This window comes from Lichenostomus cassidix, chromosome 2 (genome assembly GCF_008360975.1).
Source record: "Lichenostomus cassidix isolate B80296 chromosome 2, HeHo_3.0, whole genome shotgun sequence".
Lineage (NCBI taxonomy): Eukaryota > Metazoa > Chordata > Aves > Passeriformes > Meliphagidae > Lichenostomus > Lichenostomus cassidix.
This window is the reverse complement of record NC_139482.1, coordinates 125,880,518-125,907,333: the sequence shown is the minus strand read 5'-3', so window position 1 is coordinate 125,907,333 and position 26,816 is coordinate 125,880,518. Positions and strand designations below refer to the sequence as shown.

Genomic DNA, 26,816 nt, shown 5'->3' with positions numbered 1-26,816 from the left:
TATGGTAAACCAAATGTAGCAATAGAAAGGCTGCTGTAAAATTCATACTACCAGTGCCTCCATCATAACGTTCTGCAGCACTTACCCCATGGCCTGACAGGTTTATTCTGAAAAATAGATTTACTATAGTGTCAGATCATGGAAGGGAGAAATGACAGAAGCTTGATGTGGGAAATAGAGAATGGGGAAAAAGGAACCATGAATAGTAATTTTGGATAGTAGTAAAAAGACACAGGATATGGGCTTGAAAAACCAAAATTAAGAGGAGTAGTGATTAGAAAAAAACAAATTCAGTATTAGATAATAAAATTTGAACTGATTTCAATTACGTGCAATTCTTCAAAATTCTGAGAATTCATCTCACCACTCTAACACAGTGATTATGTGCCACACAATTCTTGCACTACATATATATCATAATTGCAAATAATAAGAGCAAAAGACATAGTTGCTGACAACCCAGAACCACAATTATTCAGCGTTCCAATTCTATAAAGGAAGAAGAATTACAGTTACTAAAACTGCATAATTGTTTGCAGTAGTCAGTAGGTAGTTAAGCAGCCTGAAGAATATCTAGAATACTGTTATTTTAAGTGAAGCATAGCAAAACACAGATGTCCTTTATTTCCAGTACGTTTTTTAGAAGTCAAAGATAGATACTGAGAGACTTCAAATAATTGCACAGTTCATCCTTCTCAGTTGTTTCCCTACAGTGATGATATTTAACAAAGCATTACTGCAAAAAGTAAGACATTTTAGCTTTTATTATCACTTGCTTCACTCTCAGCTTCTGACCTTACCAATCTGCTTCCTATTATATTAGACCTTACATTAGGGAATAAAAGCAGAAAGATTAAACATTCTGAAGTTTCAGACTTCATGAAACATGTGGTGCTTTCTTCTCTGTGAGAATAACAAACCTACCAATGAGACCTTAAAAAAACAACTTTGTAAAATAAATACAGTTGTTGTTTCTGCCAAGGGCATAGGTTATGACTCCAAAGAAGCATTAGTTATCTGCAAGAAGAATAAAAATATGACCAGTTTGGTCATAGTTCTTTCCATTGTGATCACAATTAATGAAGTCTTATTGACTGTTAGTGGAAGTCCAATGGGCTACATGAAAACATACTGACTTTAGCATTAGTTTGTAATACATTGAAAGTTAAATAAATGTTAGAAACAAAATTATCTCATTCTCATCACAGTTGGGCATCTTTTGCACTGATTTTTGGCTTTAACTTCTCTTGATATTTGCTTCTGAATCTTCTGAAATTCTCTGAACAATAGTCATCCACTTTCCTCCAGCTGAGAGACAGAAAAAAAATCCAAAACAAGACCAACAACAAATCTCTTAAAACCTCCTAAAAAGCCCAATCAAATAAAAAACCAAAGTGAAAACTGTCAGCCAGATGGAACATTTGGGTTTCTTATATACAGTACTTCTCATTAACAATCAACACAGTTATAGCAGACTAAACATGTCTTCTAAAGCAAATGTTAAATAAAATTCCCTCTAGTTAGCATCAATAGGTCTTGCTCACATATGTTAGAGCTCTCAATGCCCTACTGTCTTCTTAAAATAGTTAAATTTACCTTTTCTCTATTTTCTAAGAAAGAATTTGCTTCTCAGTGAGAAATTCTGTGAAGAGTTCAGTTTCTTAAGTCTCTTCCCACATCTACACTTTCCTTTTACTTCAATATATCTGAATATGCAAAAAATTCCTGGCTCAGTGGTGCTGTCACTTATAGTGGTTTGTGCTCAACCATTGTTTATTTTGGTATGATCTGATCTTGTTAACAGTTAACTTTGCCTCCTTGGGTATGGCTGATAATGATCCATTCATAACAATTGCTTTGACTTTTATTCCTTGTGAGGCTCAGAGAAAAGTATTGGCATTACATACATCACAGCATATGCCTTTCAATGCTGTGCAACAGCTGTCATTTTGAATGATCTTCTGAAACAGAAATGAGCTGGCTCAGGATCTTTCACTGGCTGCCATCTGTTGTTCACACCATAAGTACCAACTAGTAAGGTCCAAAATGCATGACTTCTCTTATCATTGCATTTGAAACTGCCATTAACATCTGAAGCCTTCTGTGTCCAGTCATGTGAATTGGCAAAAGATAAACCACATGGGAGGAGAGACAGAGGATGATTGAAGATGCTTACCTCTGTCATTATCAAACCCTATAAGTGAATTTTTATAAGGCATCTCAGTGAAGGTAAATCTCAGCTTAGCAACGACCTTAATCCCAGGTCAACAGAGAACTCAGCTTTCCATAACTGTTCTTCAAAGATCTCCGTGTCTCTTTTATTTTCAGTACTTCAAATGGCTCTGTACATATGTGTGGCTAGCACAGTTTTTCCCATGAGAAGTTTTTTTGTGTTTTGTAAATAAAAATAAAGTTTGGATGTTTTTGGAATAGTGTCCCAGAACTTGGGCAGTGCAGGCCTGGCCAATCAGGCCTGGGGGAAGGCTTCTGACTGACCAATCTGGGTGACTTTTGAGAACTCTATATATGTGATGAAATCAAAACAATAAAGGTCATTCCTTCTTGCCACTGAAAACCGATGCATTCATTACTCTGCTAGCTGCTCAACAGCGACACATATGCATTCTTTGTGTCCTTTTTTCCTTCAGCTGGCAGGGGAGAGAAGATGAATCTTTTGAGCAAACAGTAGTATCTGTGCTTGGAAGTGGGTGACAAGCAGCTGTAAAGAAGCTGATAAAAAATTAACTCTGGAAACCCAGCATGGGAGGGATGGAAACTATACCCCCTCTCCTAATTAAAACTCTGATAAAATGAAAACATGCTTTAAATCACCACAGTACAAACAGGGAGATTAAAAAACCCCTTCCTTTAAACAAACATTTAATACCTCTGAGGGATAGCTAAAATATAAAACCAACTGCAAAACAGTTCTCTGGATTTTCCCTCTTGATGATTCTGGCATACACCTGATCCCAGGTCTTTGGGGTAATATTACATTTCCTTATAAAATATTTATACAACACAGTACCTTAACCTCCTAAATCTGTGTAACAGCCTATCTGGCCTTAAAGGTAAGTACAAAGACTAATGTGAACAGCCATGATTTTATCTCTTACATCCTCTTTTCAAATCTCTTTGAGCAAAATATGTTTTCAAACTTTCCCCCTTAGATATTAAATATCATTCTCATGCCTAACAGTGGATAGACCAAAGTGAACTATCCAATAAGGCCAGTTCAATATGTATGTTCATGGATCTTGTCTAGAGTTCTTTGTGATTTAGCTCAGGAGGGTCCATGTGTTGTCAAAGAGTATCTTCTCCTTCAGTGTAATTATTACTAAAACTAGCAATGCTTTTTGGAAAGAAAGAGGACAGATGTGCTTTGAAGAGAAAATAAATGGTTCTTACACAATGGAGTCTAGCTTGAGAAGAGTGTCCTTGTGATCTAGGTGACATAATGCAAAGAGAGGACAGGCATCAAAGCAAGCTCTTCAGATAAGTATATAAATGCAAATTATGCTCCCCCTTCCCTATTTCTAGGGAACATTTGGGGATCTTTATTCCATTTTTTCAGTCAAAGCAATCTGTGTTTGAAAGAGAAGTCTCTGCTAAAAAGACACAGGTGAGAAGTGTGTTTTGAAGAATTAGAAACAAGCAGAAATGTAAAAAGGAGAAGATAATTACAAGAATAGGACAGGTGGCATAGTATGTTGAAAAGTCCCTAGGAGGACTTTACTGGGGAAAATAATGGATTATAGGCTTAACATGAGATGATGAAGTAGGTGAGATAATCATGGAAGTATTCAGTGAAGAGGAGCTTTGCCAGGAAGCTAGAGATGAAATTAAAGCTTGGAAACTGGAGTTGTGGGTTGGTGAGGTAAGCTATCCAGCTGGAGGAGAGAGCACGGGAAGCATCCTCTCCACAAACAGGACAGGGGGCATCTATACTGTAAAGCACTGGTGCAGCTGCTACTTCTGTAGGCATGGATCCCTATGGATACAATCTATTTATCCAGTAACTGAAGTTACCCCTCTAGCAGTAGGGATTTCAGCCACTGAGTGCTGCAGTCCAAAGCCTTAGGCTATTATTCATATTTAAGACAGAAACCAGAGTAACCTGGGTAATCTGAGGTTTGTTAGACACTGTGCAAACATCAGCTAGAGTCATACACCTGCCTTGTATTTTCAGCAAGTAATAAGTCAGTGGGGTGGTTTTGAATGATTAGTCACCTACAGCCGAAGCTTAAGTCTCACTGCCACTGGCAACCCCCCATTAATTTCAGACAAAGGGTTTTCACCTTGGGACTTCAGATTCTTAGTTTTCTGTCTTTAGGCCACACAGAAGAAAATATGTCAAAAAATTAAATTCTTCAGTTGCTTCTGAAATAATTGTACATCCTTCAAAAGTAATTCAACTTCTAGAGGAGAAGTACAAAGTAATAAAAGTATTCAGTCTCTATGAGGATTGTAATTACTATTTTTTTATATATTTATATGTTTTCTTACCTTATGTTCCTCAAAAGTTCACTCTTTCCTCATGAAACATAAAACTGTTGTGTAGTTTTTCTCTAACTGTATTAAATTATCAACCACACAGCCTCTTAAGATGATTTCATTTTCATTCTAGGTTTGATCACTACATAGTTGGTATGCAAATATTCTGTGGATTTACTGGAAGAAAGGTGCTTTATAAATGCAAGATATCCATAAGGCATATTTAATTTTGTGTTATCTGCAGTGATAGAACATTTTTTCATTTCACTGTATTTGGAAGAACCACTGTTATAGACCTGTGGGAGTCTTTCTTTTTTCTTAAGAGTGTATAGATGTTCATACTGAGAGTACTGATGACTAACACACATATATGTATGTATATATGCTTCTGCACAGGTAACAAGTTCTGGGTTTTCAAGGACACTACTCTCCAGCCAGGTTATCCTCATGATTTGATAACACTTGGAAGTGGAATTCCTTCCCATGGCATTGATTCAGCAATTTGGTGGGAAGATGTTGGAAAAACCTACTTCTTCAAAGGAGATAGGTTGGTATAGGATTTTTACAAGGGAACAATTAAATGGATATCAGCTAAACATGTTAACCTTTTCCTCTGTTTCTCAAAAGAAGAAGTCAAGACACCTAAGCAGTTCATATTCTGTGGATTAAATTAATTCCTCCTGCATAGACAGCTGTACTGTTTCCACATGTCTTAACAATGTAAATTATATTTGTGTGAATATCGTGGAATGGAAATATGTATAACCAGTAGAAAAGTTATGTTTTAGAAGTCAACAGGAGAGCCACAGTTGTGGCAAATTGAAACTTAAATATTCAACTTGATGTGTTTATGTACACTCTTACCTGTTTCTTTTTATCCACATTTCTAAACCCCAGCACATAAGCAGGCAAGGCATGATCCAAAGCTTTTAAGGTCAGTGAAAATGACTTCTTTGCTACTATTTAATAATAAGGTAAAAAAGGGAATTAATAGCTAAACCTAGGAGCTGTAGAAGAATTTGAGTATTTTCTTGGAATAACTTCTAAATAAATCTTATAGGGATACATATTTATGATTAATAATAAAAACAAAAATAAAACCAAAAAAAACCTACAAAAACCCCAACAAAGCAAAACAAACAAACAAAACCAAACAAACAAAACAAAAGAAAACCAGAAAAAATGTAAAATTCAAGGGTTTTTCCATTCCTGAAATACTTGTACTAGTCACTTAATGTTTGTTTCTTTATTTCCCTGCCCATAAAAAAAGGGAAAAGAATATTTATCTGCTTTATAGAGGTGTCAAGGGAATTCATTAATTTTTGAAACTCTGTGAGTTATATGAATGATGGATTTTACAGGTTTTCAGTATGATGCTGTTTGTTGATTGATATATCACTGCAAATTTTGTGTCCTCAGAGACAAATTATTCTTTATTAATAACTGTAATGTTTCTATTAGCATTATGAAAAGTATGACTGCTTTTTTTTTGTTACTGTATGGTACTTAGTGTTCTCAGACACTAATTGTATTCATGGATCACTTAAGAAATTAATTTAATGCACATCATAGAATATGTTTAGCACACTTCAGTTGGTAATTTTTTAGCAGTGCTATAAAATTGCACTACACATTGCTGCAACAAATTTTATTTTTAAAGCTTTTTTTATTACTTAAAAAAATACAGTTCTCCAACACTCATGGTGAGGGAAGTAGAGAACTAAGTAAAATTTTTGTAATGTTTCTAAACTAGGTATAATTTCAAGAAATCAATTTTCATAGTGAGTAGAGAGTTGCCTAAATAATTTGCTTCCTCTGGTAGAGTCGATTTTTAAAAAAAATTCAAATTCATTTTCATTTAATAATTTTCCACCTCCACATACTTATTGTAAAAGGATGTACAGTAGGAATCTTTTGTGACTTGTACTTCCTTTAGGCTTTATTCAGCAGTGTCCTTTTGTATTTCCATGCATAGGCAGTTACTTATAGTCAGGACTTTCCTAAAACACAGTAGGTAATAACAGAAGACAAAAAGAACTAGCAGAGAAAACATGTGCTGGCAGAAAAGTTGCTACTTAGAGCTAACAAGCACAATGAAACTCAGCAGGATATAAATGTGATAGAGGATGTTAGAAGAAGATTGAACATGAGCCTTGCAGAGATAATTGGGCTATTACAGAATGTTGACCATCAGTGGGAATAAACCCTTCTAACAGTAAGTTTTGCTGTGTGCATTGCTTATGTCATCAAATATTGGCTATAAAACAAAATAATATTAAAAATGACCAAAAAAAAAAGCAAACAAAAAAGTCCCATAAACCAAACCAGTAGGAAGATTTAAAAAGTCAAACCAGTAAACAGTCATGTGTCTAAAGCAGCACATGGATGGAACATTATTGTTGATATTTGACATGATCTATTTCAACACTAATGATAATTCTTCCAAATAATTGTATGAAATCCAAAAAGGGGGAAATGTTGACTACAGAAAACATTAGTTCCTCTGTCATTCCTCTCCTACCAGAATTGAGTAGTGTAGATGATAATAGGTTTCCTCCAGTTCTTGACGCACGTCCTTGGTTTTGCCCCTGTCTGGTATGATGATTGTATATAAATTGATTTTATGTACTTTAGAGTTTAAATGAATTTTTTTTCTTCATAAAAATTAATCACTCAGTGGCTCAGGATATCACTAAATAAATAGGCTTGGAGTTGGAACGCATTTTAGCAAATATTTTCCAAATTCTCTTTTCCTGAAGCAATAAAGTGGACTTCCATTTTTTTTCCCTCTGTTAGTTTATCAGTCTTTGATGTACAGTAAGAAATATATATAGTTTGTAGAGCTCAAATCATCATTAGGGAGTTTGCCTGTGAACATTTGGTGTGCCAAGTAGAATCACGACTAGGGTTTTCCTTACTCAGTAGACATGCTCATCATTCCAGCACAGATTGTTGAGGTAGTGTCATGATCAGTCCTTCCTGAACAGGATTTCTCATCAATGATGAAAACCCAGCAGTTTTGTGATTTCTGAGTGTGCACAGAAGATCTCCTCAAAGACTTTTAATGACAAAGTATTTTTCTGAGAATCATTTAAGGCTAGTGGAAAACCAGAGGTTATTAAAAGAAGGAGCTTAAAAAGGTGAAATGTTTGGAAGAGTAAAAGGAAAATGAGAGGAATTACATGAAGGAAATAGAGTTCTGGAATAGCAGGATAGAGAAAAGGAAAATATATTTGTTGAAAAAAATGCAAACTAAGGACTGGGAAACTTAGAGTTCAAAGATGAGGAAGAACTGCTTTTGATACTATTTATGTCGGAGCTTTGTTTACTAGTTCTACATGTTATTTTCTGCACCTGAACTCTCAAGATATTACATAGCCAAATAAAGAGCCTTGTTTAGTTGTCTGGTAGCTGATGTATATGTGACTACATTAAAAATTTGGGCTACAAAAATAATTTACGCATAAGAAAGAAAAAATAAATAGAAATGTCTTTTTAATCTAACTTGCCGACTCTAAACCCACTTGAAATCTGCCATCTTTTAATTTAATTGAAAGTTTGAAGCCAGAGAAATTCCCCACAGGGAGAAATACTGAGGAGTTCAGATCACTATATTCTTTAAAAAAGATTAAAATGTGAATCAATTAGAGTGTCTAAGTACCTTCTTAGGGACAAAATACCATCCACTTTGGGATTTTTTAATATGCAAGGAATGATCATAACAGGGATTTCTAAAAACTGAAGTCAAATGAATGTGAATGAGCAAAAGGGTCAAGTTTTTAGCAGTTACCAGATTATCAGTGATAGTGATAAAACTATGCTCTAAATTAGGGGAGTCCATCAAAATATGAAATGACCCACCCACATATTAAGATACACAGAGGATATCAGAGATGCAGTATTCTTAGAACCAACTTATAAAACATATATAGCAATTTAACCAGGAGTGTAAGGAAAAATAAGTTATCAATATTATCTGTAAGTGTAAATAAATCACAAGTGTGAATACTTCTCAGGTGTTCAGAATTACTAGAACTGCATGCTGAAGCTTTTTAAGTTTGAGAAGGGCTGGCTGGCAAAAAGGCACAAAAGCAGGTTGAATTTTATAATATACTGCATCTATTTAGTGATAATGAAACAAAAAGCTACTGTAATGCATACAAATAAAGAGTTACATTTAGATTGCTGGAGATCTTTTAATTTTAATTTTAATGTACTGTAATTTTCATTATTAAAATACTATATAAAAATTAATTTTTTTTTTTTTTTGGCATATGTTGCATCTCTCTGTGTCACTGTGCAAAAGTCCTATGCATCAGAATTGTGGTGCTTATAAGGGAGATGCATGCTGGTTTAGTTGTTGAAGTGTAAAAATCTTTTATCTTCTATCTACTGACATGAAACAGCAAATAGATTTATTTGTAATCTGGTAGTATGTTCAAAGAGAAGATGTCTAGTGTTTCCGTTTGTGACTAATGAATGCAGCAAGTGTTAGAAGGGGAAAATACAAAGTTACTCAACTGTTATCTTACAAATGTGCTTTTGTTTTTCCTTTAAAAATATTTCAGGTACTGGAGGTACAGTGAAGAAATGAGATCCATGGACCCTGGTTATCCCAAACCAATCACAATTTGGAAAGGTATCCCAGAATCTCCTCAGGGAGCCTTTGTCCACAAAGAAAATGGTATGCAAACACATTCTTGTTTGAATGATTTACTTACACCCTTTATGTGAGATACAGTAGGAGAAGGGTGATTGATTATTCAGGTTAAGTAGTGAAGGAATTCTTGGTATCTGAACAGAGTATTTCCTGCTATAGAATTGGCTTTAGTGAAAATGGCTGTTTGTTTGCATGTACTATATAACTCAGGGCTAAAAAGCTTCTAAATTTAGTATTAAAATGTTACTTTCCATTCCTTTTTACTTCTGTCAATTAATTTTATTTTTGTTCTCTGCTGAATTAGAGTACTTCTCAAAACAAGCTTCATAAACACAGTATGTCTCTGTTGAATTGTCAAGGTATTGGCTGTTTAAACAGTTTAGAAGGTATTGCTTTCATTCTCAAAATCTAGAAAAGGGAAGAAAAGTCTTTATCTAAGCAGAAATATCCCAATGAATTTATGGAAATCAAAGATGTCATAAGTCCATGACGCAGAAATGCAGATAACTGTGATTTTAGTATGATGTATTATTACCTTTATCAAGATGCATCATCACATAACCTAGAGCCTGGAACCTCAGCTGGACAAACCTCAAAATGAACCAGAGCAGCCAAAATCTCCTCCATCTCAGAATTCAAGGCTGCCCAGGGGAGGGTGGCTCACTGCCAACAGAGCCCTCAGTTGCACAGTTTTTTAATCCTTTTGACATGAATGAAAATATGCATTTTTTGTCTCCTATCATTGTTGGACAATTGTTATGTGGCATATGTGATTTATTTATTAGTAGGTTGTGAGTTTATTCTGTTTGCCTCATAAGACAGGACATATATCTATTGTCATATTTTAATTTCCTTTTAATAGGAAAATAAAAAGATTTATTTCATTTTATTAAACATTTTAGTCTCCTATTTCAACCTCTAACTTGATTAAGTAATTTACCATGGAAATATTTGGGGTTTTTCAGAAATATATTTAATTGCTTCCTGTCTTTGTGTCTGTTTTATCCAGAAGAAGAAACCCTGTCTATATTTTTGCCTTTTGACTAGATGGGATTTTTTGTGTTACTTTTAACTGAAAAGTAGGTCAGTCAAGATGATATTCTGCATACATCACACTCAGTAATTAACTGTTTGTAGATACACATATATGTGGAAATAGTCACCAACGTTATGAATGCACAGGAAAACATAATCGATTTAACCTCTTTCATCAATTATTTTTAAGTGCTTTTCAAAAGACTTACATTTAAAATGAATATATAAATATGTATATATATCTATATCTGTGTATCTATCTATCTATCATCTATATCTGTGTGTATGTGTATATATATATATTCTGTACTGAGCTCAGGTACACATGCCTCCCACTAAAAATGAAAATCATCTTGCTGTAACACCCAGACCAGCAAGTTTGAAAGCACTGCAAAGGCAGAGCATGCATTCTTAAGGCAGGAAGAACTTCTGATTGCATAAAAGCTACTTCTCTTTCTAACTCCAGTGGTTTTGATAGTCTGCCGGACTCTTTGGATAAGGAGGTTAGTAAAATATGACATGAGATTGTGGAGGAGGTGAAAGAGGGAATTCTTGAGCATCTCAGAAAGCCTATAAAGGCCCCAGAGCAGAAAAAAGGGACTGAAAATGACACCATAAGGTTCCCAACAAGACCCCTAAGACATTTTCTCTGAAACCAAGAGAATAGAATTCGTATGAAACAGTTCACAACTTTGCTGGTTTTTTGTATGAGGAGAGAAAGAAACAAAAGCAGATGCAAATAAGAAATACCACAGCTTAGTTGGAAAGAAGTTGATTGTATTTTGCGTGAAACTGCTTTTATTTCTTTGGACAGAAGCAGAGTTGATACAGAACTTTTACTATAAACCTCCGTAAGAGGATGTTTGAAAGCATGTCTTTCAGGGAATCCATTTCATTTTAAAGCCTATTTTTTCTTTCTTTTGTCTTTCAATTGTGCAAACTGTGCAAGTAACACCTACAATAACTCCGATCGTGAGCGGGTTTCCTTCAGGGTTGGCAAAAATTTTGGGTGATCTTGCATTAAGTCTTGGGAAGGATGAGAAAAAACAATTTCCTACTCTAGTCAGTGTCCTGACTCAGTATCCTAAAAGCTTGATAAGGTACAGGAAACATCTTTGAAACTCTCCCTGCTACTTCCTGTATTGTGATTTGTTTTCTACCACAACAAAATCTGGTAGAAAAAAATGGTAGAAAATCTTAGGAGGAGGTGGAGAAGAAATCTCCTTTTCTTTTGCTGCATGGAATCTGCGATCACACAAAGTTCTCCAAATTGGAGAAATCTTTATTTCTGTCTTGAGAGCAGCACAGAAAATTTAACCTTCCAGCTAGTAAATCTGCTAAAGTGGATGGTGGAGCAATTTTTGGCAGAAGGAAGAGAAAAGGTAGTGTACTTCATTAGTCCTTTGGCCTTTTTTTTGCCTTGCACTTGCTACACAAGCACATTTGATGTGGTAGTGACTGCTAAGTCCTTCAGTGCTGTTTGAATCAAGTGTTGCACTCACTGCTCTCAATAACTAGTACCTAGAAAATTGCAAGGAGCAGCTCCCAAAGCAGGCTGAACATGTCTAGCAGATTAGGTGAAATCACTTTCAACAGTCCTGTGAAGTCATTTGTTCTGTCAGCAGAAGCAGTAAAACTACTCAGTCTCTTAGAACTGTCCTTCTCTGCTGGTAACTTCCATCTTTCAGCTGTAACTGACTATTAGCCTGTTTCCTGCCTCAGTAAAAATGGCAGAAATGTTCAAACTATCTTCAGAGTTTTCTAGTGGAAAATGTGCTCTGATTGAAAAAAAATTGTATTGGATCTCCTGCAGCTGGCAATTCCTTTGCTGCTTTGATTTTAAGAGTTTTAATTTGAGCTTTCGCTGCATAATGCCAATTAATACAAACTAAAATCTGTATTTTGACATACCTGTATCCCTGATGCACACAACATGTATTCTGCATATATGTATGCATATGGATTTAGAGATATCACTTCTGTATATGGTGTCTATATATGTATTAGAGCATTGATATAGATAATATATCTAATTTCCATACTTGAAATATTGATCCATGACCAGGATGTGCAGTACTTTCTGAAATACATATTGTTATATGGAATGCAAAGATAGGGTAACTGTGGTTCAAAATACTGAAATTTTGCAATTGATAATGCTTTTCAATTGAACTACAGATTACTTTAAGGAACTTTATATATGCTTAAATTTTAAAACTTCGTAACATTTAAAGAATTCCAGTCCTCTTTTAGGTTTTATTTCAATCAGAATAGAAGGCATTTTCTGAACAGATCTAGCTACTGTTTTTATACCGCTCAGTACTTTTTTTCCTTTTTTCTTTTTTTTTTTTTTTTTTACTGGGTTAGATCTTTCTATAAATCTACTAGCATATTTTCAGGTAATAAAACTGTAAGGGATTAGGGAAAGGAAAATGGCCTCTTGGCTAGGAAGGCTATTAAAATTTAAAAAATATCTAATGTAGGGGAATGTTGAAATACTTAAGTTTTTCTAAAAAGTGGTAGCAGGTGATGAAGACTTTTTTATAGTTTGAGCTGCAAAATATACAATCTAATTTTTTTTTTTTTTGGAATGGAAAGAAAATAATTGTTGATTGAATAGGTGGTTAATAATATTATTTCTAGATAGCCAGCTAGCAGCCTTTTCAGGAAGCATTGTTAACTACAAATAGTGCCCAGTCGCTTTTAGTAGCCTTTAGTACTGCAGGAAATAAGCTGTGATGTATAAAGTGAAGAACAGGAAAAATCCAGCTGTTTCCATTCAGTTCAGAAACAGTAGGAGGAAGTTCACCCATACTTAATGTTTGTGTCTTGCCAGATCAATGTCATTTTTCAGCTGGGATAATAAAGTAATATAGATTTTCAGCAAGATTCAAGTTTTTTTCTCAATTTAAACATTTTTAAAAATAGCATTGGATTGTGCCTGAATGAACAAATATCAGGTCTTTACAGAAAACTTAAATCTGGTTACACCTGCTTTCTCCTGTGAAAGATGCTGTTATTTCATCCATTTTCCTTATGAAGTACTGCAATAGGTTGTGTGAGATGAAGGAGGGTCAGTTCTCATTTGTGGATAGTGTAACATAGCATAGCATTGCGGTTTGTTTCAGTAGACTTCCCATCTTGAAGAGGTCGTGATGCTTTAAAGTCCTGTCCTTGAGGATTCTGACTCTAGTTGGGTTTTCAGTGAATGAACAAATTGGCCAAACCTTGGTTTGTCCTAGACTATATTCTCTGGAATTCTTTGTTTTTTTGGGGTTTTTTTGTAGTAATGAATCTAAGTCCCAGTTTACTGAATAAAAGAACAGCAATTGAATAAACAAGCAAAAAAACCCAAAACAAAACTCTCAAACCCAAAGTTAGATTTTCTAGAGACAGTATGGAAATAAAATTTGTAAAGAAGATATTGAAAGATCTATAACTGAAGTCTATTCCTTATATCTTTTGAATTTTTTAATTACAAAAAAAATTGAAACCAGTAATTTCCATCATGGTGTATTGACGACATGACTTGATTTGATTTGATATGACCATGAATAATTGCAACTTTCTTCCCCAGGCTTCACATATTTCTACAAAGGAAAAGAGTACTGGAAATTCAATAATCAGATGCTCAGGGTGGAACCTGGCTATCCCAGATCCATCCTCAAGGATTTTATGGGTTGTGATGGACCAACAGATCGAGATAAAGACCGACACAGCCCTCAAGATGACGTTGACATTGTCATCAAACTGGACAACACAGCCAGCACTGTGAAAGCCATAGCCATCGTCATTCCCTGCATCCTGGCCTTGTGCCTCCTTGTCTTGGTTTACACTGTGTTCCAGTTCAAAAGGAAAGGAACACCCCGCCACATACTGTACTGCAAACGCTCTATGCAAGAGTGGGTGTGATGTAGGGTTTTGGTTTTTTTCTTTCCCTCCCAGGAGTTTGTGGTAACTTGAGATTCAACACAAGAGCTGTTATGCAGTTTCCTAGCTAGGAGCGGGCATCTGTCAGTCTGAAACAAAGCTGATCTTTAAAACCCAGGGGGTTGCCTGTCCTGCGCATGAGTGGCGATTCGCTCAGCTGGGAAGCTTCCATGATACACAGTATCTGCTGTTTCTTCAGTCCTTTGTCTTTCTTTGTCATTCAATTCTAGGCCTTTCCTCTGCACGCTCAATGCCCTATAAACTATCAGGATTAACTAATGAAGAGGAATAAAAATATCTCCAATGTTTCTACATTTTTCCCTTAAGGCCTGTTCCCCTTTGAAAAATTTTTTGCTGAAAGTGAATTTTTTTAGAGAAACACAACAACCAACAATGGAACTTTCAGGAACGTGAGAAGACCCAAAACAGCTTTGTCTCCAAAGAGGATTGCTTTCTGTCTGCTATGGATAAAGTCCTATACTCCTACTTCCAGTTTTGTCAGGTGGGAGACTCGGATGACACGCAGGACTTCAGACTGTTCGGACAGCCATTTTCCAACAAACAAGGGGCCAAAATATCTGCAATATAGTAACAGCCTTAATAATACATTCATTTTGTGTTTTTTACAGCTGCTCTGGGCTATGTCCTCAATGTTTTAAACTCATATTCAATACTATATTCAAGCAGAACCTTTTTATTGGTTTGTTTGATTTTTGGTTGGTTTTCCTACATTATCTTTCCCAAGCTGTACCAAGCCAACTGCCCCAGGCCTTTTATAGGTCTGTTGGGAGCACTCATTCCAAAGCATGGTTAAAAGCAGTGTGTCTCTGAAGTGGATTTCAATGAACTAAAACAACAGACATGCTATTGAGCAACTTAACACTGGTATTATATTGGTGGTGTAACCCTTTGAGAACTATTGCATCCAGTTTTCAGAGTCTGGTGGATGTTAATCTTGGTCATCATTAAATTACAGAATTGTGTTTGGGTAATACAGGTTTTAAAAGAAAATCCATTTTTCAAAACAGATTTCTTGTGACTGCAAGTGTTTTTAATTATTTGCATTATTGATAGAAAAGCATTTGTAACATGAATAAAAAACAAAATATATTTACCAGCTACTTTCTTGTTAAAGAAACCAAACATATTTTAATGATTTCTACAATTTACCAAGAATTTTTCTGAGCTGGCAACAATTTTATAGCTTAGCCTCTTATCTTAAGCATCTTGGATTTCTCTTTTGAAACTATGTTGCATGACAAATGGATTTGCCTCTGCAGAGGTAGAGTTACAGTTTCAAAGGAAAGCTAAGATGATGACTCTGATATTGCATGAGTATCCTCTGGTGTGTTACCCCTTTGCATGTTCATCATAGTTCTCAGAGGGTTAAAATTTCTGGCCTTCAGTTAAACATGGTATCACTGACAGAGCCAAACGACCACCAAAACATTTTGTCATTCTGTGTAATTTGTGCTAACAGCAGTATTGTCATTTTCATGTGACCTGCAGAGCAGGTTTGTATCAATATTTTTTTCCTAGAGAAAAGTCAGCAACTGACAGACCTCTTTATTGATTTTAGGAGCTGCTTCTTGCAGTGATAGGCTTTACAGTCACTGGGCTGTGAACTTACTAAAGATGGTCAGAATGATGCACCCCAAAAGTCAGACACCTGGTTTTTTATGAAAGCCAGGATTTGAGGGGAGTAGCTTTTGCAACAATGAACAGCTTGCCTTGAACTTGATTATTGACCTGTTGACTGTCATTACCAAGTTAAACATTGTCTTCTGTGAACAGCTTCACTGTCTGAATTTCCTTAAAGTGTACTGTCCTATGTCTTTGACCTTTAACTTGCAAACTGGCACAAACTGAAGGGAATCTGGTGTTGCAAATGAACTAAGATGAGTTTTATTTCTTGAAAGGCCTGATAGACATGATCCAAAATTTGAGGAAAAAAAAATTGAAGTGTTTTAGTAGGAGAGAAATGACATAGAGTAAAATATTTATGATAGGTCTGTAGCAAGGTATTTTGCTATGTATACGTGCACACTCTAAAAATTAATTACAGCAGAAGTTAATTTTTATTTAACTTGAATACAATTTTCAGTATAAAATTATTATTTCTACAAATATCTAGTTATTAATGAAAAGGTTATAGGAAAGTATTAAAATACTTGAAATGGCCAGTATGGGCTTTTACATAAAATGAGACTTTTATACTATGTTCAGCCAATTTCTTACTGGTTTCTAAATCCACATAACTGGATCACTTTTTAGAGAGTGTAGGTATATATACATATATTATGATTATTATTGTTTTGGTAATGGATAGCTTGACTGCCTTGAATTTATATTTATATTGAGCATAGCATGAAAAATAGTATGCCTTTTTTTCAATTACATGGTTTTATATTGATTTGAAGACTTGTGAACATATGTGGCATGCTATAAAGCATTGCAAAACTATTTCTTAGAGCATAAACAGATATACATATGTATGGTTAACAAAAAAATATAGTTTTACAACAAATATGCAATGCAGATGGCATTTTGGAGATGTTTTGTAGAAGTACTGCATACTGTAGGTTAGAAGCGCACCAGTATCAGCCCATAGCATTATCTAGTAAATCCAAGTCAGTTGTTGCTGAAAATATAGATTTATTGACAATTTAGTTGCACAGGATTTTTGCTGCAGATGAGCTCATTTGGTGAATTTGAAATTCTATGCTGTTTGTCATATGTATTAAGATGTGTGTGTTTGTATACTTAAAAAAGCACACAAACACACATATGCAGACATGCACATTTTAATCCATTGAGAAATTTTTATTGTCAACAAACTACTATAACTTATGTTCTGCTATAGGCAGAACACAATGATTGATGTTGCTGTTCCAATTTTTTCCCTTGGATAGTTGGAGCAAAATACTAAAAGCACTACTTCTTCTGCATTTTTTCCTCTAAAATAGGAGTATTTACTTTTTGTTATTTTTAAGTCAGAACAGCATCTCATAATTTTTTTTATTCACTTGAAAGTTTCATTTCAATTTTGAAATATCTTTTATGGCAGCTTTAACTTTTTCTGCAACCATTTCCCTGACAGTGATGAAGTGCTGAGCATGTTGACTGTTGTTCGTTGATGAGGTAACAAAAATATTTTTGTTTGGAGAATTTAACTGTAATTATGCAGGAAGGTAAGTGTGATAATTCTAGTGCTTGGTATATGGTACATCGTAGGTACATGAATACATGATAAGTTGATTGTTGAATCTATTTTCTTTTACTTAAAAGTGCATATATGCTATATACAGAGAAAGGGAGAAAAAGTTATTATATTGGCATGTTTATGTCATGCAAAGCAAGGTTGTGTCAACATTCCTGTTACATACTCATATTTTCAGTAGGTTGTTATGCAGTCATAAAGGTTTGCTTTAAGTAAAAGATGTAGGAGCATTTGTGTTCACTGTAATTTCCAAATGCATACTGGCTAGTTTCAAAATATAGAAGTTCAGAGTAAATTAGTGATGTTGCCTGATCTAATTCTGAATTCAAACTAGTAAAAGTTCTAAGACAATTTTTTTTTTTAATAGTTGTTTCTCTATAGGGGCCTATAACTATCAAAATTAAGAAAAATCAAATTGAAAATATTTTCAGTTCTGCAATCTGGGTTCCTGCCCATGTGCCGTAACTTTTTTAATAAACATTTCCATATTGATATGGTCATGATCTGTAGTGTGGAACAATGCAAAACTGAATATGTGTTGTGTTAATCAGCTACAGTCTATCAAGCTGATTTCACAAGGTCGTGTATCTTCAGAGTATTATGGTCTTTATGATGCAGAAGGCCAGAGTAGATTATGGCAGTGTTTCCTTTGGCCTGTCAATATCTAAACCTATGAAAAGATTATTGACTGTAGACAAAATGAGTTTTTATCAAAAAATACATTTTAAAAATATGTAACTGTATATTTACTGGATAGGCTGGGATGGAGAGACTCAAATGGCTCCAAAGGAGCCCTTTCAAGTCTCCTGAATAAATGTAACACATATTTTATATATTCCTATGAACTTTTGTTCTTTTTCTTGTTTCAAAGTGGGAAAAAGGGAGGGGATAATTAAAGGAAAAGATTTTTTAAGGCTAATTTTGTGAATGAAAATAACATAAGCTAATAGATTCAAACATAAGGGCAGACTTACACTTTTTCTTAGAAGCATACTTCACATCCCCAGTTGCTTGATCAAGACTCCTGTGCCATTAACACTGTGGGTTAAGAACAGAGTGTAAGGCCTAATTTTTGAATTAGCAGCTTTTTTTGGGGTCTTACTTTACAATCTAAATGTCAGTTAAATGTAGCTTTTGGTATCAAATTATATAGAATCTAATTCTAGCTTGTTGGTTAGAACAAAGTGCATAGACTAGTAAGTTGGTCTGCCTATTAGCAATGGAAGCATTACATGCCTATTCTAATTTTTAATTTTTTTTTTTTTTTTGCATTTGAACCATTGTTAGGACAAACCTTAAAAAAAACCACATAGTTAACTGAACAGTGAATATTACAGGCACTGGACTTTTAAGGAAGTAGAAATACAAGCTACCATACCATTAGCAGCCTGCATTGGAAAGAGCATGAGATGACTGAGTGGAGGACCAAGGATATGACTGCAGGAGCTTGCTCCGTCCTGGCTCCCATGTCTCCTCACAACATGGCCTAAGTTTTATCAGCTACTGGAGAGGTGAAGGATGCCAAGCACCATGGCAGTGGCAGATGTGAAGCAGCCTTTACAGAGCACTAGCTCCCAGGTTGCCTTTTGTTGTTGTCAAGACTGTCTCTGCGTATCTCTGTTTCCAGAAGTATAAATAGATGACTGCAGCTCTATGAGCCATAAGGGAAGTCATTATTATCAGCTGAGGAAATAAATGTCACTGGCCATTTAGGTGTCCAGCTATGCTGTAGATCAAATAATATTGTCTGGAAGCTGAGGAACAGATAACCTGTTATTCAATACAATGGTATGGTTGGGATACAACAGCACTGTAATGTTAGACATACTTCCTAAGCTCACACTGCGCAGACTGCAGACAGAGTGGTTCTTGAGAGATAAGTCCATAAAAACATATGTCAGTTACAAAATCAGGTGTAAATGAACCATGTGCTCATAAAATTGATCTCTGATATATGCATGTAATTCAGTGAATTGTCTGCCACTAGTCTCATGAAAAATATGTAATGTGTGAGTCAATTCTGTCTAACCCATTCTTGTGATTTGCCATCTGAGATGTCAGAGGCTGATAGAGAAAGACATTGTCATCAGTGCCATCAATGCTGAAAGCATCTGGTAAGCATCAGAAGCATACCATCACTTGTTGCAAACTGGTTCCATTTGATGCTTGATCTAAGGTAGCCTCTAATGTGAGGCAGCATAGATTTTGTATGATGTGGCTTTATTTGATATATGTATGTATGTAAGTAGGAATGCCCAATAATAATCAGAAGATCATATTTTGAAGGATCATCAATGTGTAACCGCAGCAAGCATCTGTTCCTAAAATCAAAATGTATTTCAAGGAAGGATGTAGACAGCACTGAACACATGCATCACAAACAGGTCTTTTTTCCCAGTATACATAAGCTTCAGCATATCATCTACCAGTTATGGTCAGCTAATTAACATTTGGAGTTGCAGCTGCTCATTATGTCTTTGAAAGGGGACATTCTGTGAGTGACCTACATAAAGTATGTTTACTTTGTGGAGATGGCCTTAATTATTGCTCTGGTCTACCTACCGTATAGATTAAATAAATTTTAGAGGCAGAGAAGATATAAATGAAGAAAGGCTGATGTAAACTAGCATGCTAAAGACAATTTTCTGTACTTGGATGTGCATGCAGCATAGTGCTATTTGCTGTCACGGTAAAACTTCATAAACAATGATCATTACACATGGCAGCCATTTATGATGGCATGAAGCTTCCCAGTCACACAGTTTAGTTTCTTCTGCTTCTGTAGAATAACATTGTCCACAGATTATAATTATAGCCACCACATAAACCAAGGTTTTCTGTTTAGTTAATAGTAATTTCTACCATATGAAATTGGATCATGTCCTTTTTATAACTACAACCTTAATCTTCTTGGAGCAGCATATCTAAATTGATAGCCTTTCATGCTTTTTTTTTCTTTTGCTCTTGCAGTAAAATATATACTGAATATTTTTCTCCATCTTGTGAAATAATCACGTTCATTCTATGCCATGTACGTGTCTTGGATAACACATTTACCCATCCATCATTCTGTGAACTGGCTTTCTGGGAACTGGGATTAGTAACAGAATGCTGACATAAAATAACTTCCTAAAGTAAGCTGGTTAGTCCTTAATAATATGACAATGGAGTTTGAAGGGTTTTTAGTGAAGTATTGATTTACATACTGGCAACAGAACGGTGAACTCTGCCAATCAGTGAATGTCCATATGGGTTCATCACTTGCAGGGTTATGTATTGAGTCATAAAAGAATGTTTCTAATTCATATTTCCATCCTGATGTGTTGGTATTTAACAGCCATTTTGCATACACATTCATAGCTTATGTGGCTGTGCATAAATTCATGTGCCATGTTGAGGCTAGAAGTGCTTAATGTCAGCAGGTAATCAGTGCTAACTTTTTTAAAAGGTATAAAAAATTTGGTTCCCTTACTGTCATTTTGCAACATTAAAGAAGAGAAAATAGGTTCTTCCGTAGTATAAAGTGATGGTTTGTCAGTGTTTAAAATTAGATTATATTAACTAGAGCTCAAAAAGTACTGGTTTACAGCTGATACATTGCAGGTTAATGGACTGCTTCATATTTGGGCATATAATGATTCTAAACAGAGAAAAACTTACTGTGTGTGCTATGCTTGGCCATTGCCACAAAATTGCCAGTGCTCCCATACCCATCACCTTCATATTTTACGGGAGCAAAGTCATGGGAGTTGAAGTCAACTCGCAGCAGTTTGTCTGCTTGGATATAAGTAGAATTATGTAATTTAGGAAATTATACATATGATGACAAGCGTTCAGAAGACATCATCAGCAACCTACAGTGCTGTTTTAAATGATTATGACAACTACAATTCATACCTGCAAGGCAAAGCTGCAGCTTGTATGTACATGGTTGTGTTTTACCTCATATGCTGAAGTGCTATGAACTCTGGCTGTATATCACCAGGCAGATGGAAGCAATTAAAAAGACCTTTCAGAATAGCCACTGCCAATATTCACACCTTATGGAAATAACTGAGATTGTTATACTCAATCAAATTTAACCTTGAATAGGAATCCAGAATTGAATAATCTATTCCAACTCTTACTCTGACATATATATATATATATATATATATTTGACATATATATACACGTACAAACATAACATCTGTCTTTACTGTCTTTCCAAAACATGCAAGTGACATGCAGATATCACTTGTCAAATCATGCACAGTATTGTCTTACTGTGTCTGGTTGAAAATCATTTTACAGGATAGATCAAGGTTCATTATCCTGTCTTTTCACCATCTAAGACACGCTACCACCTTCAGAGGAAAGCATACTGATAGCAGTCCTTGGATCACAGTGATGACAAATACACTTTTAAATTATTGCCCTGTTGAAGTCTTTCTCAGAGGAAACTTAAACTAGTCATGAACTTTCTTTCTGCAACTTCTAGGACCACAGGAAAACCAGCTAGGTCTTTTGGTCAAAGCCTGCAGACACAGGAAGAGCAGCATAAGAACATTTTCATTTTTGATTTCTAAAATAATAAAGAAAATGAATAAACACATTTTGGCTTACAATTGCAAGTATAACAGTAATTTTTCAGAAAGAGATGGAGACAAGGACCACTAACACCACTGAAATTTAATGAAATCAACAATAAAAGAGAAGATATAATATCAAGAAGTTGGTGGTAGATTGGAAAGTATTATTGGCTTCCAGTAATAAAGATACATGTAAGACTCTAGGAAGTCCACTGAATTGTGTATTTGGAGTCATAACCCACCAGAGAGCAGTCAGTCAAAAAGCTTCTCAATATAGTTGCTCTAAACCTGACTGCAAGTATATATAGTAATATATATAGAACATTATTGATCTGGTGGAATCAAAATCTTTTGAGATAGATTTAGTTAAATAATATCAACCTGAATCTCTGTGCATGAACTGGTCACAGTAAAATGTCCTTATGTTCTCAGAAATTAGATCCAAAATGATTTGAAGAACTCCACTGAATGAAATACTGAAGGAGCAAAGCCTTTCGCCTCTGCTAGTCTATATTACAGCCATGTATCTCTATTTCTGTGATAGTCCTGAAGTGTTTGATATGACAGAAATACTTTTATGGCCATTGGATTTATCATCTATTTCTATTTCTATACATAAATTTATGAATACGGTCAAACCTCTTATTCCCCTCCACCCCCTTTTTTCACTGCACCATGACATTTTTCCTGACTAATGAAGGTGATATTTAGTTTTATATTCTCTTGGTGGGCAAGTGGAAGATGATCTGTTCATTATACAAAGAAGCAAAACCAAAAATTTTGTTGTCTATCTCATTTAATCATATACAACTTTTTACAGTTTACCACTAGGAAATGCGGTTTTTTATGTCTACAGTGAAGAGGTAGTACCTTCTCAAATCTCCTGCTAATATTTGAGGAACTTGATATATATCTTTCGAATCTCATTCATTGTCCAGAACCCAACACTGAACTCTAACTTACTCACATCAGACTATTGAAGCCTTTACCATCCACTGACGTTGCCATCCTTAAGTTCTTTATGAAAAAGGGATGCTACAGCCAGCACTGATAATCATGGATTCTTTATTTGCATCTTGGAACTACTTGACTTGTCAGGTGTACAATAGTGTAACAGCAGAGACATACCATTAGTGATGACAGCCATTGCATACCATTTGCATCCATGGCTTATGACATCTCTGAAAGGTGATCAGACTAGAAAGCTGCATTTCAATAGTCTGTGTTATTTCAGTGGTTCCAGTTCTCATCTTTAACCTTTAAATCCAGTTCTCTTTCTGCTTTGCATTCCGATGACTATAATCTGTATTATGGATATTCAGACAAGAATTTTAGGGCTGAACTCCTTCCTCTACCACAAGTCAGTTCATAAACATACATCAATTACCATTAGCTTATTGTTGTAGCGTAATAGGCTGTGGCTAGCACAGGTCTTTCCCATGAGAATTCCTTTTGTGTTTTATAAATAAAGATAATGTTTGGATGTTATTAAAAACAGTGTCAGAATATCTGGATGGTGCAGGCCTGGCCAGTCAGGCCTAGGGGGAGGTTTCTGACTGACAAATCTGGGTGACCTTTGAAAACTCTATATATATGATGAAATCAAAACAATAAAGGTCTTTTTCCTTCTTGCCACTGAGAACTGGGTTCTTTACTCTGCTAGCAGCTCAACAGCGACAATAGGCTAGCACTGTTTCATGGCAGAATGCTTTGCTATTATGCACTGTTTTCTGATTGATCATAATTTTCAGGTATCACAAATAACATATTTATAAAGAGCTCTCTCTGTTATCTGCTACTGTAGTCTCAGATTCATTGCCCAATTCAGTCACAGTTTGCAGAGAAAGGTGCAGGTGTTTGACTTCTGAGGTTTACTTTATGTTGTAGATGTTCCTATATGATCAGAAACTGTTTGAGGGATGCAATGTCTTCTTCTCCTTGCCAGTCCTGTGGTAGTATTGTTAGCAGTTAAAGCATGTGCAACTAGTTTTGTCAGTCCATGGTCAACTAGAGTTTGATACGGATATATACAAGAAGAGTACATTGTTTTCCAAGCTTCATACACATCCTTGTTTCTCTTCATGAATAACATGCACCTTGCTTTCTCTCCAGGTGCTGTATTCTGGTATCTATCAGAACTTGATTTCTCTCTTAGTTATGCTTGTTGGGTGTTGTTTTAGCAGCTGATTCCATTTCCTTCTTGTTGACATTTCTTCATCCCTATAATTCCAGCAGAAATTGTTCTGGTTCCAATATGTTAGCTAGAAGCTACTACAGTTGTGGCTCTGCCTACACAGTGATTTGCTTGTTTATCCTCCATGTCTGAGAAAGAGGAAACCAACCTTTAATGCAGAGACAAGGGTGTTTGTGCAGTTGATAGGGCATCTTTGAAAGTGGTTTTACACGTAACATGACCATAAAATTCACACATTAAACATCAACTCTTTAAGCTCTACATCTTCAGCCACTCACCAGTTGTTAATTTAATTTTCAAATCCTGACAAATAAGTCAGAACATAGATGTGAAAATGTCTCTGTGTGAAACAAATTTCTCATTTTTATTCCCTTTTCTCTGCATAACTCCATATTCATTTCATGCCCATGTTCCGCTTATTAGAATGTATGTTAGTGTCAAAATAACTGGAGCATTTATTTGCTTTCTGCAACTGAATTTCATTTTATTATTGTTATTGTTATTTTATTTTATTGGCTCACACAGCATTCTATACAGTAACCTTTTTATAACTGACATATGTTATTCCTTCAGGTAGCTTCTACTGACAAACACAAAGCTTGTTTGTGTGCAAATGCAAGGCTGACTAAATGGTGCTAAAGTGTATTATGACTGTCAGATATAATCAGGCAAAATTTTGTGGTGCTTAGACTGATTTTTTTCATTGATTTTATTGATCAATGCATTGAACAGTGTTTTATTATACACAAGTTGTCTTTTGTTAGTAAATCAAGACCTCATAGTGCATTGTTAAACTAAATGGGTTAATTAATCTATGTAACAGCTCACCAAGCTAATCTCTTTAACTCCTTATACTGTTGTGTCATTAAAGGTCAAGGGGTCATGATAATAATCTCATTGCTGTAGACCATTAACATGACTGAACATTTTCAACAAAGTACTTATGTTTACAATGCTATAACCCTTTGACTGCTGCGGCAACCTTTAACCACCGAACGTCACACGCTAGAATCATCATTATGGTTCTTGCCATGGCAATCAAAGAGTTAAGGGCTGTGCAGTGATTTGTTTTATATTTATTAATTTATATTTATTTTTTGTTTTCATTTGAGAAGGGGGGAATTGGGGTGGGGCAGTTCTTGTCTGCTGTAAGTGTCTTAAACAAGGGAAGGGTTAAAATGGCTTTTTATACTATTGCATCTTATGTACTTACCATCGTTTCATTGTGTTGTAATTAAAAAAAAAATCTGTCAATAAATAAGAGAACAGAAAAAAATTTTCATAAAGGCATTGTGGTTTAATTGGTATATATTGCTGTAAGATGAATAGCTGTTGTTGTATATATATTGTATAGCATTAAAGCCAAATTTAGCCTCAGAACAGGAATGCCTATGTATAATAACAGATCAAAACCATGTAAGGAGATATAGACATATCTGACTATGAGCAAAGTGAAGGAAACATTAGTTAATTTTTCTAATTGAGATAGAGTAGGAAAATCTAATCTGTAGTGGAAAAGAGGTGGAGTAAGTGACAGTGGACCTACTTCTGTAATGTCTGAGAGATTGCTGTCACAGCCACTACAAAAATGGTGAACAGGTGGCTGAATTCCCTCCTTTGTTGTATGTAACAAAACCATGAAAAAATTAATGTAAAGAAAAGGTGAGTCTAATGATTCAAATTAGAAAATAGGCAAAGAGTAAACACAACAGAATTTTTTTTTCTTGAAGTCAAATCACAATAGAAGACCAGAAGAATAAGAGCAAAGCAAAGTTGTGTAAAACTTTAGCAATCCACCTTGATTTTGCAAAGATCTGTATTCCTCCCATGTCAACAAGGCTATAAAGAATTGCAGGTTTTCTACACCCGTGCATATGTGTGGGCATAGGTAACAAGCTCAGTCTATTTGAGGAAAAACATGAAGTTGTTATTGTTTCAGTGTCCTTGCAAGAAAGAAAGCAGTTCTTATGAGCTGGTCCAGGACCTGATGTCAAGCTCATCACATACCTAAGCTACATGAAGTTTCGCTCTTTTCCATTCTAAATCAGAGGTGCATGTGGAATGACTGTAGTTCTCAGACATGAGAGAGGCAAAAGTCCCTGGCTGGGTCTTACCTATAGGTGACTGACAGGAAAAACAGTTCTGAATGGAATGGTTTGGGGAGCGTCTCTATCTTACCATCCTTAAATCATGGGAGCACGCTGTTTCTGAAAGATTTTAATTAAAACACTTTCCAAGCTGATTCATGTATTTTTAATGCTATTCACTTCATAAGTTAAGGTGATGCTACAGGCAGAAAACTGATTGGTAAACATCAGCAATCACAGTTAACACATGAGAAATTTGGTGCTGTTTTTCAGATCTATTGCCATACAATTATGTGGTAGATAATTAGATTTTTGTTTTAATGTTTGAGTCCAAATTCAAGACTTAGCTTCCAGGTATTCTTCAAAAAGCTTTCCAATCAAGAAATATGCTAATTATGCTAACTAATTAGATAAAAATGATTATGAATAACATATATTCTTAATCACTGCTTGTCAACCACTTTTTTATTGCTTGTTTGTATTATAAAAAATGGTGAACACAATCAACTAAACAACTGAACATCAATAGCTCTCAATGGACTTTAAGCTTAAGAATATATTATATATTACTTCCTTCAGGTCAAAACAGTATGCAATGGCATAGAACATGCTCATTTTCCACTCA

General features: G+C 35.1%; 1 protein-coding gene across 1 annotated transcript in view; it reads left to right on the top strand.

The window, feature by feature from the left end:
* The window catches only part of MMP16 (matrix metallopeptidase 16), a 173,458-nt gene extending 151,512 nt beyond the window's left edge, over positions 1-21,946 (top strand). The window contains exons 8-10 of the mRNA XM_085053146.1: positions 4,891-5,041; positions 9,063-9,178; positions 13,767-21,946. Coding sequence (XP_084909272.1) covers positions 4,891-5,041; positions 9,063-9,178; positions 13,767-14,101 — 602 coding nt within the window. The 3' untranslated portion in view covers positions 14,102-21,946. The remainder of the gene's footprint in view (positions 1-4,890; positions 5,042-9,062; positions 9,179-13,766) is intronic.
* The last annotated feature ends 4,870 nt before the right edge of the window (positions 21,947-26,816 follow it).